The following is a 16254-nucleotide window of genomic DNA, read 5'->3' on the forward strand; positions in this document are numbered from 1 at the left end:
ACAATTAGTCAGTCAGTCACACACACAATCAGTCAGTCACACACACAATCAGTCAGTCACACACACACAATCAATTAGTTACACTCTCTCGCTCTCTCAAAATCTGAACACCCTATCTTGATATTGAATCCTCTGTTATTTACCTTTGACTTCTCCTCTATCTGTGGGCCCAGAGCTAGCAGTTCATCTTGCATGACAGTGACTAGAGATGTTGCCTCAGATAATATAGAGAGTCCGTTACTAAAGCGATCTCTGTGGGAAAAACAGATTATATACAGTCCATTTAATATTGCTCTCTGCTCAGCAAACATCATTTCCAAGAAAACAGTCACAACCAACAAATGAATCAATGAATAAATCAACCTCCAGCCTTTACCTGACATTATGGAGCTTAGACCCCTCTGAACGACACATCTTGGTGAAGGTGTCTATGTACTCGATGAAAGTGCTCGGGACTATGTAGTAGGGCCTTCTCATCTCCTGCAGGTACTGAGCAGCCATCTGGGTTGAGCTGTAGTGGATATCCACACACACTCTGGCTACCTTGTTCTGCAGGACCTGAAAGGTAGACAACTGGTGTTCCAGATTCTGGACCTAATCCTCATTCAATATGTACAATTAACCTTGTTTTGTTTTTGGTTTATTTCATGTACACATTTGCAGATAGAAGTTTAATTGTAGTACACATACAAATAACACTTGTCATTATTATCTGGTGAATGGGGAACTACTGTACCTGTCCGAGCCAGTCAAAGTCGTCAGAGTTGATGTAGGTGCTGCTGGCTACCTGCAGCAGAGCGTCTTTAGACCACTCACAGTACCAGTCTATGTTACAACAGGAGAGCAGGGCCGGGTGGGCCCAACAGTACTGTCTCAGACGCATCCCAGCAGGGCTCAGGGCCAGGACGATGTGTAGTCTCTGATGAACTTGCTAAAGAAGAAGAAGAAGTCAAATGCTTCTTCTCAAACCATGGCATAAATCAACAAATCTACAGTGAATATTATACCGTACTGTACCTCTATGAAATAAGAGTACATCTCCTCTCTATTTTCACCAATAGAGCTCTCCATGGTTGACTTGAGATCCACAGTGATTGAATCAATCTCATCGTTGTCAAACAGGCCAGGGACATCTCCATATTTCAGAATGCAGTTCAGATCCTCAAGGACTGATTCCTTTGAACAAAACAGAGAAGATGTCACAGGTGATCAATAGAATGGACTACTTTTACGAACGATACCGATCTAGGGACCAGGCTAGCTAATGATAGTACATAACATCTGAACCAGGCTAGCTAATGATAGTACATAACATCTGAACCAGGCTAGCTAATGATAGTACATAACATCTGAACCAGGCTAGCTAATGATAGTACATAACATCTGAACCAGGCTAGCTAATGATAGTACATAACATCTGAACCAGGCTAGCTAACGATAGTACGTAACATCTGAACCAGGCTAGCTAATGATAGTACATAACATCTGAACCAGGCTAGCTAACGATAGTACGTAACATCTGAACCAGGCTAGCTAATGATAGTACGTAACATCTGAACCAGGCTAGCTAATGATAGTACATAACATCTGAACCAGGCTAGCTAATGATAGTACATAACATCTGAACCAGGCTAGCTAACGATAGTACGTAACAGATATGGACCAGGCTAGCTAATCTTCCTACTGTCTTTCACACTTTAAACTGACCTTGACGATGTCTGAGTCAGTGATGAGCAGCACAGTGTTTTTACGGTGGATCCCGGCCTGTCTGAACACCCTCTTCAAGTCATCTCTGAAGTCTGAGTAGCTGCAGTTCCGGCAGACAGACAGCCTGTAGAGATGGCTTCCAGACACATGACAGGCCAGAGTCACACACTCCTCCTTCCCTGTGCCATCCAGTCCAATCTACACAGAGGGAATAAAGTGGTCAGTCATTATCAGTAATCAATCAATCATTCAATCAATGAATCAATCAATCAAATAGCAGGAAGGAGCCATGAATGTGTAATAGTGATGCAATAGCCATTGGGAACCTGAACAACATATTATTGAGCTATAGGGTTTATCCTTCAGTTAGTATAGTATTGTTCAATTAAAACAGTTCTAATTCAAGTGAACAGGAGCGCTACAACGATAACTACACAAAGAGTGGAGAACAAGAGAGGTTTTTTTCCCTTTCCCTCTGACGATAAAAAATTGACAACCAATCAAAAACAGGTTATATTAAATCGTTGTTGTTTGTAGGTGTGCTAGGCTGCTCGGAGAGACGAGACGGCAGAGGGCAAGGTAAGCTTGCCTGAATAACTGGGCATGTGTGAGCATATTGGTGGCCACAATAATTACATGTACATTGAAGTGTTATTTGCGAACACACACTGACGAACGAACACACGAACAAACCTGAAGCGGTGAATCGTCTGTGTTGTCACTATGACAACGAACACACTCTGAATCACCGAATGGTCTGTGTTGTCACTATGACAACGAACACACCCTGAAGCACCGAATGGTCTGTATTGTCACTATGACAACGAACACACCCTGAATCACCGAATGGTCTGTGTTGTCACTATGACAACGAACACACCCTGAATCACCGAATGGTCTGTATTGTCACTATGACAACGAACACACCCTGAATCACCAAATGGTCTGTGTTGTCACTATGACAACGAACACACCCTGAAGCACCGAATGGTCTGTATTGTCACTATGACAACGAACACACCCTGAATCACCGAATGGTCTGTGTTGTCACTATGACAACGAACACACCCTGAATCACCGAATGGTCTGTGTTGTCACTATGACAACGAACACACGTTATTACTAGGCCTACAGCTGCCACAGGATGTCTTGATCAGTTGACTGACAGGTGTACTGCAGAACGATAAACGGTCCGTTTACAGTTATTTCTAATTTATCGTTACAGTTACCGTCCACACTCTAAAAGAGAGCATACAGGGAATGTGTCTCAGTGACATCAGAGGTCTAAAAGGTGTGTCCAGGACAGGTACCAGCATCATGTGTGCTCCCTTCAATCTGAAAACCCGGGCGGCTCTAGTGATGTGTTCCACTGCCTCCCTGAAAAACACCATGGGGAACTACACACACACACACACACACACACACACACACACACACACGCATCAGATTTACAAAATACATTTGTTATTATCATGCAGATATTAATCTTATCGAGATTGCGCATTGCTAGTTTACTGTACTGTAAAGAAGTAGTCAAATCAAATCAAATTGTATTGGTAACATACACGTGTTTAGCAGATGTTATTGTGGGTGAGTCAGTGTGGCTAAGGTGAACTGTACCTGAGAGGCTTTCCTTCCATGTCTAGTGTGACACTCCTCCAGTACAGCCTGGATCTTCTTAAAATCTGGCAGGTGCTTATAGATCCTAGAAGCAGTTGGGATGCTCATATCCAGGAAGTCTCCGAATGCTATGGGTTCTCTCATCAGCTCCTCTGGTGGCCAGGACACCTTAACAGTCATGCACAAACAAGTTACAAGAAAAAGTAACTGGAAAGTCATTATACACTCAGTTTGGACAAAGACAGCCTGGCCAGTTTATTAGGTACACTACCCAGTTCATGGTTCGCTCCTACAGACATTGAGTCACGTGACTGTGGCTTGCTATATAAAGCAGGCAGACAGGCATTCAGTTACTATTCGACTGAACGTTAGAATGGGCAAAATTAGTGACCTAAGCGACTTAGAGCATGGTGTGATCGTTGGTGCCAGACGCGCCAGTTCCAGTATCTCAGAAACGGCCGGCATCCTGGGCTTTCACGCACGACAGTGTCTAGGGTTTACAGAGAACGGTGCGACAAACAAAATACATCCAGTCAGCAGCAGTCCTGTGGGTGAAAACAGCTCGTTGATGAGAGGTCGAAGGAGAACGGCAAGAATGGCGCAAGCTAACAGGCTGGCCACAAACAGACAAATAACGGCGAAGTACAACAATGGTGTGCAGAACGGAATCTCGGAACGCACAATTCGTCGGTCCTTGTTACCGATGGGCTATTGCAGCAGACGACCAGACTGGGTTCCACTCCTATCAGCTAAAAACAAGAAGAAGCAGCTCCAGTGGGCACGCCATCACCAACACTGGACAATTGAGGAGTGGAAAAACATTCCCCGGTCTGACGAATCCCAGTTCCTGTTGCGTCATGCTGATAGCAAAGTCAGGATTTGGGTTAAGCAGCATGAGACCATGGACTCATCCTGCCTGGTGATAACAGAGCAGGCTGGTAGCGGTGGTGTAATGGTGTGGGGAATGTTTTCCTGACACACGTTAGGTCCCTTGATACCAACTGAGCAACGTTTCCATGCCCCTGGAGGCAAAGGGTGGTCCGACCCAATTTCGTGGTATCAAATTGGTAGTTACAGTCTTGTCCCATCGCGCTCTAGCGACTCCTTGTGGCAGGCCGGGCGCATGCACGCTGACTTCGGTCACCAGTTGTACCGTGTTTCGGTCACCAGTTGTACCGACCTTTGTCTTTCCCGAGTCCGCAGGGGAGTTGCAGCGATGGGACAAGACTGTAACTACCAATTTGATACCACGAAATTGGGTCGGACCACCCTTTGCCTCCAGGGGCATGAACATCCCGGTCGGCTAAACCCTCCCCTAACCCGGACGACGCTGGGCCAATTGTGCGCTGCATCATGGGTCTCCAGGTCGCGGCCGGCTGCGACACAGCCTGGGATCGAACCCGGGTCTATAGTGACGCCTCAAGCACTGCGATGCAGTGCCTTAAGACTGCTGCGCCATTCGGGAGGCACTTTTAACTACTTTCAACACATAGGAATTTGGTTGTCTCACCTAGCTATCTGAAGATGAATGCACTAACTTTAAGTCGCTCTGGGAAAGAGCGTCTGCAAAATGTCCCCAAATAAAACCTTTTATAAGTGCAACACAGGAATCAAAATGTGCATAAGCTTGGCATAAATGGATTACAGTAGAAGAAAAGAGAACTCATTCTGAATGGCCTGAAGTGCGTCTGCAGTACACATTTCAGCAGTTGAGATACTGTGTACACGTGAGACCTCTCTTGACACGTTGGCTACCAGTACCTTGAAGTAACTGTGGAGCTCGTTGGACAGTATCTGAAAGAACAGTTCTCTGTCCTGCTCGTTGACCAGGCGGTCGTGGAACACTCTGGAGGTCTCGTGGGAAAACAGGTAGGCTGCAGCCTCCTCTGAGTTTAGCTCAGAGTCACTGGCCTGCATCAGGCCCTGGACCACCTATAGAGAGATTACCAATGAGTTTAGGTGATAGTCGCTGGTCTGCATCAGGCCCTGGACCACCTATAGAGAGATTACCAATGAGTTCAGCTGAGAGTCGCTGGTCTGCATCAGGTCCTAAACCACCTATAGAGAGATTACCAATGAGTTCAGCTGAGAGTCGCTGGTCTGCATCAGGCCCTGGACCACCTATAGAGAGATTACCAATGAGTTCAGCTGAGAGTCGCTGGTCTGCATCAGGCCCTGAACCACCTATAGAGAAATTACCAATGAGTTCAGCTGAGAGTCGCTGGTCTGCATCAGGCCCTGGACCACCTATAGAGAGATTACCAATGAGTTCAGCTGAGAGTCGCTGGTCTGCATCAGGCCCTGGACCACCTATAGAGAGATTACCAATGAGTTCAGCTGAGAGTCGCTGGTCTGCATCAGGCCTTGGACCACCTATAGAGAGATTACCAATGAGTTCAGCTGAGAGTCGCTGGTCTGCATCAGGCCCTGGACCACCTATAGAGAGATTACCAATGAGTTCAGCTGAGAGTCGCTGGTCTGCATCAGGCCTTGGACCACCTATAGAGAGATTACCAATGAGTTCAGCTGAGAGTCGCTGGTCTGCATCAGGCCCTGGACCACCTATAGAGAGATTACCAATGAGTTCAGCTGAGAGTCGCTGGTCTGCATCAGGCCTTGGACCACCTATAGAGAGATTACCAATGAGTTCAGCTGAGAGTCGCTGGTCTGCATCAGGCTCTGGACCACCTATAGAGAGATTACCAATGAGTTCAGCTGAGAGTCGCTGGTCTGCATCAGGCCTTGGACCAGCTATAGAGAGATTACCAATGCATATCAGCTAGTCAAGCGCCTCTCTCCATACCTAAGCTAATCACAGTGTTTAAGAGGATCAGTTTGAGTAAGGCGAGGTGCAGAATCACTCATGTTGATCACATACTGAGTAGTTAGGTGCAGTGCAAGGTGACTTGTAGATCAGTGATTCTGTGCAGTCTGACTGTAATGTAGACGATCTTAAACACACACAATAGTAAAAGACAGTGGAAGAAGAGAAACCAATGAGAATGTGTGTGTCTTACCTTGGACAGGTCTCGGAGGTTAAATGTGTAGTGGTATTTGGCTGGAGTGGGCATCATACGTTGACACATCTCATTGTAGACAGTGATGGAGGCAGACACCAAGGCCTCCCTGCATTTACGCACCTCCTTGGAGAAATCTCTGATACCAAAGAACTTCCCGAGTTGGACCTGGTTGATATACCAGAAAGCATTGGTTTCAGGTACTTCCCTAATTTGATATTACATAGCGACACAGCTGCCACTTACACATACAGTAGGCTTAGTATAGGATGTACTGCAGCTAATCCACTAAAGACTGAGTGGCAATGACCTGGAAGATGTGTTGCATGGTGTTGCTAGAGGGGTGTGGCAGCAGCAGGACAGAGAAGTGTCTGAGAAGACGGGGGCTGAGGTTCTGACGGCCCCCACCCGGAGGGGCACAGGCTGCACACAGAGTCACATCCTGGATGCTCTGTAGAAACAGATATATAAACATCATTGTTACAGTATATATTCATTATTAAGAGAGACCTGGGGGCTTTCGAGTGGCGCAGCGGTCTAAGGCACTGCATCGCAGTGTTGAGGCTTCACTGCAGCCTGGGGTTTGATCCCAGGCTGTGTCAAAGCCGGCCGTGACCGGGAGTCCCATAGGGCGGCGCACAATTGGCCCAGCGTCGTCCGGGTTAGGGGAGGGTTTGGCCGGGGGGCTTTTCTTGGCTCATCGCACTCTAGCGACTCCTTGTGGCGGGCCGGGTGCCTGCAGGCTGACTTCAGTCATCAGTTGACTTCAGTCGTCAGTGTATCCTCCAATACATTGGTGTGGCTGGCTAGCAGGTTAAGCGAGTAGGTGTTAAGAAACAGCGCGGCTTGGTGGGTCTTGTTTCGGAGGACGCATGGCTCGACCTTCGCCTCTCCCGAGCCCGTTGCGGAGCAATTGGGTATCAAAAAATTGGGGGAAAAAGGAGGACAAATTACAAAATAATTAATTTTTTTAAATTAAAGAAAAGAAACAAATAGAGAGCTGGCATAAAAGTAATAGAAAGCACAAGAACACGGTTCTGTATAGAGACTAGGCCTATTCATCACATCTGATGTCAAACGAGGAAGAAAATAAGCCTCCCAGGAATTCCAACGGGTTCTGTTTTACATAGCTATGATTTGCATCACGCATCACAGGGAAATGGTAGACACGAACTCTAATAACACCATGGTTATTGTACTGTACCTTCCAGGTGAGAGTCTTGGCATCGAATACTCCCTGGAGCTCGATGAACTGGCGAATCAACTCCATGGAAGGCTGGGCGCCATAACTATCAAGTGTTGGCATGTTCAAATCATCTACAAACACCAAGACCTGAGGAGAGAAACATAGAACATCAAAGCTGATTATGCATCCATCTTTAGTGTATTTTAAATCCATTAGAGTACTTTGAGCATCCAAAACTTAAAATGTTTATTATCAGACATGTTTATGTAATGACATTTTACTCACCGACTTATTTTTGGGTGCACCAAGGTTATTTTTGCCTTTCTTGACGAGGTTTTGTAACATGTGTGCCTGTATGTAGGCAGTGGTTGTACGAGCAGTGCACTGGAGGGTACAGGTCAGGATTCCTGAGGATTCTGAGGTATGGCTGGGACTACGCATCCTGCGCAACACTCCAAACGGCATGCTGCTTAACAAGCCACCTGGAAAAGACCAACGTTTTAGTTGTAAATATTTATGGTTTTAATTATTATGACAACAATAAATTGTTCACATTAAAGAAAAAAGCATTTTCTCAGGAGAAGGGTAATAGGAGAACATGTGGCTTTTAGTCAGACTACTAACTTTACTCACTAGATAAGCTCACTACTACTGACGACTACTAGATAGTCCTGACTAAACCTTACTTAATGAATCATCGCCTGTAGACTTATCTGCATCTCCCCCAAACACAGCAGCTGTCAGCAGGTTAACATCCTCCAACAGGCTGGAGAAAAGATACAGTACATTAGGTTGTTCATTCGTATCAGTCTCTCAGCCTCTCTGGGCCTTTCTTACACAATAATACTGAAGCTCATTGTCTTTCTCAACATAATGTATTTTTTACAAGATCAACAAAAGAGAATCGTGTTTTACGTTAGCTTTACCTGGCTGTCTTGGCTTGGTTGTGTAGAAAGACTTGTCCCAGTATAGTCCCTTGATTCACCATTTCTCCTCCGTCTTTCTGTAGTTTCTTTAGAATACTTTGGATGAGAATGGTTTTTCCAACTCCAGAATCCCCTAATAGTCAAAACAAACCTCCTTCATTCCAGAATCCCTTAATAGTCAAAACAAACCTAATTAACTCCAGAATCCCTTAATAGTCAAAACAAACATCATTAACTTCAAAATCCCCTAATAGTCAAAACAAACCTCATTAACTCCAGAATCCCCTAATAGTCAAAACAAACCTAATTAACTCCAGAATCCCTTAATAGTCAAAACAAACCTCATTAATTCCAGAATCCCCTAATAGTCAAAACAAACCTCATTAATTCCAGAATCCCCTAATAGTCAAAACAAACCTCATTAATTCCAGAATCCCCTAATAGTCAAAACAAACCTCATTAACTCCAAAATCCCCTAATAGTCAATTCAAACCTCATTATCAGACCTCTTAAATCTCTTTAATGATAAAATAGTTGGTTAAAGACAACCATTTTTTTCTGTCAAGAACATGAATAGTAAGCAACAGGCATGTAATTGGGGGAAAGAATGATCCTATAGTCTTATATAATACAGAGTGAAATCTCGACTGAATCACCTGTGAGAAGTACTGGTTGTTTGTTGAGCAGCAGCAGGCTCATTAGAAAGGAGTAGCGGACAGTATCATTGCTGCAGATGGGGCCTGATCTCAGAAAGCTGGTGGTATCTGTTGTGTTAGACTCTCCCAGGACTCCTCCCAACTGCAATGATTCAGAACTTGAGGATGTGTTCAGTCCTGAGGAAATGAACGTATAATGTGAGTCCCTAACCTTTAATGCTGTATGTTTTAATGCTGCTGTTTTTAATGCTGTATGTTTTAATGCTGCTGTTTTTAATGCTGTTGTTTTAACGTGAGAGCTCTGGTGAGAATGATTTCCAGTGAAATTACATAAGGAAAATAAATTTGAAACTCATCTTAGCACTCTTGAACGGTACGATTGAAAAGTGCATGTATGGATGCTTCCTGCACACCAGAGAGGGTAAAGGTGTGAGCAAACCTTTGCGTATCAGACTCTCGGTGCTAGGAACCAACTCATCCCAGGGAACAAAGGCACCTGTCTGTAGATCCACAAAGTAATTGAAGATCATACGATTCCCTGCCGGTAAAGACACACCTGAAATATTCAGAGACAAAATAAAGTTTGATGAAGAGGGATAAGTTCTACAAAAAAGAAAATATAATGGACACTATAGCATTACTTATTTGTTCATTTGTCAGAGACCATGTACAACATGTCATTGTACCAGATTTAGCTAAATTGCTAATTTTCCTCTGCAGTCCCTGGACATGATTAATTATTCTATTCACATACCGCAAGGTGCGCCTTCAAACAACCTGTGGATCAGGTTTTTGAATGCGTGTGAAACATTGAGGAGGTGACAGCTTTTGTCTTTAGTAGCAGATGGGGAATCATCATAGTCATCTACATGGTTTAGAACTCCTCCCACTCCCCAGGCGTATGAAAAGACAAACAGCTTCCCAAGAAGAATCTTGAGTTTTTCTGGGTTTTTCTGTAGAAACCATTTGTTATCCTCCCTGTGACAGAATAGAAATATACAGTAACTTTACTAAAGCTGAACCAAGATAATATAGTATCTACAAACAGCAATAGATTTCATTTATACGTACCCTTTTCCTGTGGACTCATTGTCTGCAGAGGTCTTCCCAATGTCTTCCTCTGACAATGTCTCAAGATTTAGTCCTGTGACACCACGGAATGAAAATTTGATCAAACTTGGACCAAACTTATTGAAAGTCCACATAGGAAACAATACAACATCCACACGGACAGAAAGACAAGTAGTAGAAGTAGAAGAAGAAGAAATACAGATGATGCTTAGCTTTACAGATGATTGTCCTACCCAGGCCACCATTCCCCTGCATGAAGTTAATGAGAGCCCCCAGGATGCTGCAGACGGTCATGACTGTGGACATCTCCGGGATCTGGAAGTTGAGCAGCTTCTGGTGCTTCTTGACAAAGTTCAGCCCCTGGGTGATGCTGTGGTCAAAGAGCTGCTGGATGTGGTTCCTTCCCTCTCTGCTCAGCTGTCTGGGCAGCTGGGACAGCCAGCGCCTCACGTACGGCTTCCAGCCCAGGTCAACTGGATCCTGGAGTGGCGATTAAAAAATATATATAATCCAAATATGCTAACTTTGTATAACAAACTACTGTAGTTTAATACATTAGATGAAAATCTATAACAGATTGGGGTCCAGTTTCCCGGACCCAGATTAAGCCTAATCTTGGACCGGAGGACACTTGCAATGGAGATTCTCCAGGATGAGAATTAATCTGAGTCCAGGGAACCGTTCTGAAGAGTAGGTCTGGTTGAACATAATGCATCTTGACACAGTACCATGTAGACCATGGCACAGCGGCTGATGGTAGCGGGGGTGGCCTGGCTGAGAGTATCCACTTCAAACAGGAACCTAATGCCATCTGGCAGGCTGATCCTCTCTCCGTTCACCAGGCACAGCGTCTTGTTGTCGTCCAACGCGGTGTTCAGGTTCTCGACCCACAGGATATCCACTGGGCCATCCATTATGATCCAACGCCAGTTGTCAACCATGAAGTTATCTAAGAAATAAGAAAGAGACACATTTAAATATATGTATTTCTGAATGATAACATTGTCAAATATTGTGTGATACTATACTGTGTGATAACCACAAGCAGAGTTCATTAAGACATACGTTGATAACTGCTGGGAGGTAAGGGTGTAGTGGAGTCACTCAAAACATCCTGAAAGGGAAGACAGAGCCCATGTGTGGCCAATGTTACCAGTGTAAATGACAGTATCCTTGGAATGAATGATCATAAACAATGAATAGCAATAAAAAGAATGGTGCTTAACTCTTCCTAGCAATGATTTTATAGATGGCGGCTATTTTCAGAAAGATTTTACTTGCAAGGATCGTGATTGTTGTTTTACCTACTTCAGTTGAATGCATGACTGAAATGTAGTTTAGTCTAGATAAGAGCATCTGCTGAAGTACTCAAATGTAAATGCAATAAGCACTGACTGAAGAGGAGGTGTTCCTGCTCTCGCTGTCTTTGGAAGTCTTGTTGTCTTGTTCGAAGAGTTCTTTAGCGTAGGTTCTGACTGCAGAGGCGAACAGGCCGTCTGACCACTCCAGAGTGTTGGGGTCTACCTGGCCGTACAACTCTCCAAAGCTCACACACTTGGGGTTGATGGTGAAGCTTTCCACGTGGACCTCTGAACTCGGTGCCAACTACCCAATCGAAGTTAAGAGAAAGAATGAAACAAGCACAGCAATCAATTACAGGAGTTGGCAAGACAGCACAAACATATTTGGGACCAGGCTGCTATATGCAGAAATCACGACACCATTTCCTGGTTGCTAACATTCTAATAGTTTGCCTAATTTCAGTTTATGTGACAAAACAAACAATAGATAATCATTGCATTGTATTTTCTACTGTTTTAAGCTGATGTACAAAACCGAAAGTAAAAGACGCAAAAACAAAACTTAAGAACGGGAAGCATAGAAATGGAGCAAATAGAACAGATCTACCCGGCTTCTTTGACTTGCTTTCAATGAGAATGACAGATCTATAACTCACATTTCTATATGAATTTGGTCGCGTCGCCACAAAAAGTGGCATATTGCAGCGTTAAACAACACACACAAACATAATATCTAACACTACCATATCTGAAAGGAATCAAATCTGCACCAGTTTAGCTGCAGCGGCATGTTTAAACACACTTAAAAACATTCACTGACAGATGTTTTCAGGAAACGATTTGATGTGTCTAAAGAGATGTGCAGTACCTGCATAAAGACGCTGGTCCTCCTGTGGACTTCAGACAGAGAGGGCAGCAGGAGTAGAGCGTGCTGCAGGATGAGTCTCGCTGTTGTCTTCCCTCCTCCGGTAGGACCAATCAACATCACCCCTCCTCGAGCCTGCAACATCAATATTGAAGTTGAATGATATTGTGAATTGAATTAATCACAATATCAACAGGACAACGCTTGCTTAAACCTCAGGTGTAGACGTTCTGGAACAAAAAATGCTAGGTGTTAGCTTTTCCCATCGGAAAACATTTTACACTTAGCCACTATGCTAACACCACCAGCTGGCCCGCGTGATTATTTCCATTAACAAATACTTCTTCAACCAACTAAAGAAGTAGACATAGTTGGACGTGATTTAACACTTTTTCATGAGAGTCCTTAACGGAAGTCATTGGTTGATTTGTTTTTGTTCCCGGAAATACAAGTAACTCATGGTAGCTAGGCAGCTAATTCTGACATGTTTTCCAATGGGAAAAGCTAACACCTAGCATTTTTGTTCCATCTGAGGTTTAAGTAAGGGTTCGTAAGTATGGACCCGGGATGTTTAAGAAACCAAATACTGACCAAAATCTGGCTATACAGCTGTGTAACCTTCTCTGCTTGATTTGGCCATTGTTGTAATCCAAGCATCTCTGTAGCCTTAGCTATGGCGATCTAGAGAAGATACATATGACATACATTTTAACCACAACAACCAAAAAAACATGCAGCCAAGTGATCTAATCAAGTTCTATTTACTTTACCAGAACAACCACCGACTACACCGGACTGTGTGAGTACACGTGGCGAGGAATTACCTCTAGTTGAGGATGGATAGTTTTGGGATTGACGATGCCAGGGAAGAGATCCTCCATGATGCTTTTAAACAGAGGAACGTCCTCAGGAACCAGCTTGGGTAAGTTAGAGTTTTGTAAAGCACAGATCAGAACGCAGCATTCGTCCTCTGGTGTCAGGCCACACCTGGAATATCACACAGTATTTACTCACAATGTTTTTACTACAACAACTCTGGCGAGTTGAGATGAATGAGAGAAGCAAAGAGAAGACGGTAGTGACCAGTGACACAGCCTTTTGGTTGTACCAATTCAAGGGAATGCCTTTTGGCCTCAAGAAAGCAGAGGATTCTTGTTTCTTTAAGACTGTGGCAAAGAAGGGGGTCGAGTGATAAATGGCAGATATGTGAGGGCAGAACTAATAAACGGGCTCTGCCTGATCACCAAAATGGCCACCCCGATCAGAACTACAGATCGCAAAATGGCCGACTGCCAAAACAATTCCCAGAAGCAAGGGGAACCCTCAGAAGGTGGAGCTGACCCACAGATAAAGGGTCAAGAAAAACCAGGAAGAGAGAGAGAGGGCTGGAAGGATCTATGAACCATAGAGTAAGAGACAATCTACATTGGCTGGATTTACCGTGTACGAGCTGGACTGTTTTGGACTTACCTGTTGGCGTTTAGACCTGGACCTACTGAGAACCAGATTTGTGTACCGAACCCTGCTATCCTTGACCTTACCTGCGGCCTGGGTGGACCAGGACAGAGAAACAAACACACAGGTACTGTCATGTTCGAAAGAACTTTCATTCTGGGCTGACTTTGGTGACAGTTTCCCACTTAATTTGTGACAAACGCTCCTAACTTTGAAGAGGTTTGCCACAATACTTACGACAGCGCTGCGAATCTTCTCTTCTGACCAGCGAGAACTAGCACTGACTTTATGGCTCTCATTCCAAAATCATAATGGTCCTAGATTACAGTAGAACCACGAAACGAAGGGGAAAAAAACACAAAGACAAAATTTAAGACATCAACAAAAAAGCAAAACAAAAGTTTTCAGAATGTCAAAGCTATAAACATAGTTATAAACATTAACATGAACAGTTACAGTATGTATTTGATATTTAACTGAAATGTTCAACTGTTTTAACTGAAATATTCAACGGTTTTAACTGAAATGTTCAACTGTTTGTTTCAACTGTTTTAACTGAAATGTTAAACTGTTTTAACTGAAATGTTTGTAATGTTGCTCTTAGAAAAAATGGTTCCAAAAGTGTTCTTCGACTGTCCCTGTAGGAGAACGTTTTTTGGTTCCAGGTAGACCCTCTGTAGAAAGGGTTCTACATGGAACCAAAAGGGTTCTACCTGCAAACAAAAATAGTTATTCAAAGTGTTCTCCTATGGGGACAGCCGAAGAACCCTTTAATGTTCAAGATACCACCTTTTTTTCTAACAGTGTATGTAAGTCCAACCTGCTGAGACAGCTGCTTGCTGGCGAGCTGGTAGAGGTTGACAATCTTCCTGGACAGTGATTTGGCTGATTTGAAGCCCTCAGAGAACAACATAATCTCAGCAATCAGGTCAAAGTCAGGTACCATCATAGAGACGGGCCGGAACAGGGACTTTAGGTTATCAGGGAGATCCACTCGACCTTTGCAACTGAAAGAGAGAGGTCAACTTCAAAGACATGGCAAATAAAAATCAAACCGGATGGACATAAGAAATAGATGGTTGAGGGTAGAGGAAAGACGGGAGTAAAAGCAAACAAAATAGAACTATTGTAAAATAGAATTGTGTCCATAAAATGTACATAGTATGTATGAACTGGAAATACAGGCCTAAGCATTGTTGTTCACTAGTTTGCTCCAATTGGGTTAGGGGTGGTAGGGTTGGAGGGTAATAAAGAAAATATATATTTTTTAAAGATGTGTGTGTGTATATATATATATATATATATATATATATATATATATATATATATATGTGTATGTATGTGTGTGTGTGTGTGTATTGATATGTAATCTGTATGTATTTATATGTGTATGTATGTACAGTACCAGTCAAACGTTTGGATACACCTACTCATTCCAGGGGTTTTCTATATTTTTACTATTTTCTACATTGTAGAATAATAGTAAAGACATCAAAACTATGAAATAACACATATGTAATCATGTAGTAACCAAAAGTGTTAAACAAATCAACATATATTTTAGATTTTAGATTCTTCAAAGTAGTCACCCTTTGCCTTGATAACAGGTTGTTAACGCTTATTAAAGGTTATTAAAAGGGTATGATCTTAAACTAAACATGACAGATCACGTTACCCTGGATTCATGGTGATGAAGAATCCACATGAGGCGTTCAGTCGGATATCTCTTCCCTCGAACATAAACCTTTGGTAAAAACAGTAAATATCGAATACATTTGACTAATTAACCTAAACTATTCACCTGTTCAGTTAAACCAATGTAAAATGAAAAACTTTCAAGCCGTAAAAATACAAATCAGTCTAAAGAATACAGTAAGTTCCAGAGGCATACCGTAAACTGTGACTATGCATGGCGGCCTTAATGGACTGAAGCTGAGCAGCGATGACTGACAACACCTCTACGTTGATACGGTTAAACTCATCAAAACAACACCAGGAACCAGACTGCACCATGCCAGAGAACAGCTTCCCCATCATCTGGTAAGGGAATGTCACAGAGAGAGACAACTGTATGAGATAAATTACACGACTACTTTATTGATTTCTACATTTGTGCAACTAACTCACAGTATAATGTATACATACTTCTCCTCCACTTCTTCAGTCTCTACAACAGATGCAATGAGCTTGAACAAACATATTTCAATGCATCAAAAGTACAATAGCTATAAAGTTCTAATGAGAATAGAAATGTCCATGGCTACCTTATAGTCCAGACTGTCAGAGCAGTTCAGTACTAAACAGAACTTTCCAAGCGCCTGCAAAGGAAAACAACACCAACATGGTTTTACTTCCTGTAAATACAGTATCAGTTTGAACACAGAGCTACAAGGATGCCAGCGACAGTGGTTTCCCAAGAGTGTGGACATTCTCTTTTTCTACTACTGGCA

The 16254-nt window shown here is 43.3% G+C and overlaps 1 protein-coding gene across 3 annotated transcripts in view; it reads right to left on the reverse strand.

The window, feature by feature from the left end:
- LOC115161975 (dynein heavy chain 6, axonemal) overlaps positions 1-16254 on the reverse strand; it is a 64901-nt gene that overhangs the window by 20214 nt on the left and 28433 nt on the right. For all 3 annotated transcript variants that reach the window (XM_029712835.1, XM_029712836.1, XM_029712837.1), the window contains 30 exons: positions 16069-16122; positions 15696-15841; positions 15480-15548; positions 14625-14811; positions 14042-14121; positions 13174-13336; positions 12941-13030; positions 12353-12484; positions 11579-11788; positions 11249-11297; positions 10912-11132; positions 10417-10663; positions 10184-10256; positions 9867-10090; positions 9552-9668; positions 9113-9289; positions 8457-8589; positions 8217-8296; positions 7816-8012; positions 7549-7677; positions 6655-6795; positions 6345-6512; positions 5089-5259; positions 3328-3495; positions 3018-3104; positions 1708-1905; positions 1018-1176; positions 737-931; positions 377-558; positions 144-252 (listed from right to left, as the gene is read on the reverse strand). In XM_029712835.1, coding sequence (XP_029568695.1) covers positions 144-252; positions 377-558; positions 737-931; positions 1018-1176; positions 1708-1905; positions 3018-3104; positions 3328-3495; positions 5089-5259; positions 6345-6512; positions 6655-6795; positions 7549-7677; positions 7816-8012; positions 8217-8296; positions 8457-8589; positions 9113-9289; positions 9552-9668; positions 9867-10090; positions 10184-10256; positions 10417-10663; positions 10912-11132; positions 11249-11297; positions 11579-11788; positions 12353-12484; positions 12941-13030; positions 13174-13336; positions 14042-14121; positions 14625-14811; positions 15480-15548; positions 15696-15841; positions 16069-16122 — 4356 coding nt within the window. The remainder of the gene's footprint in view (positions 1-143; positions 253-376; positions 559-736; positions 932-1017; positions 1177-1707; positions 1906-3017; positions 3105-3327; positions 3496-5088; positions 5260-6344; positions 6513-6654; positions 6796-7548; positions 7678-7815; positions 8013-8216; positions 8297-8456; positions 8590-9112; positions 9290-9551; positions 9669-9866; positions 10091-10183; positions 10257-10416; positions 10664-10911; positions 11133-11248; positions 11298-11578; positions 11789-12352; positions 12485-12940; positions 13031-13173; positions 13337-14041; positions 14122-14624; positions 14812-15479; positions 15549-15695; positions 15842-16068; positions 16123-16254) is intronic.

Source organism: Salmo trutta, chromosome 25 (genome assembly GCF_901001165.1).
Source record: "Salmo trutta chromosome 25, fSalTru1.1, whole genome shotgun sequence".
Classification (NCBI taxonomy): Eukaryota; Metazoa; Chordata; class Actinopteri; order Salmoniformes; family Salmonidae; genus Salmo; species Salmo trutta.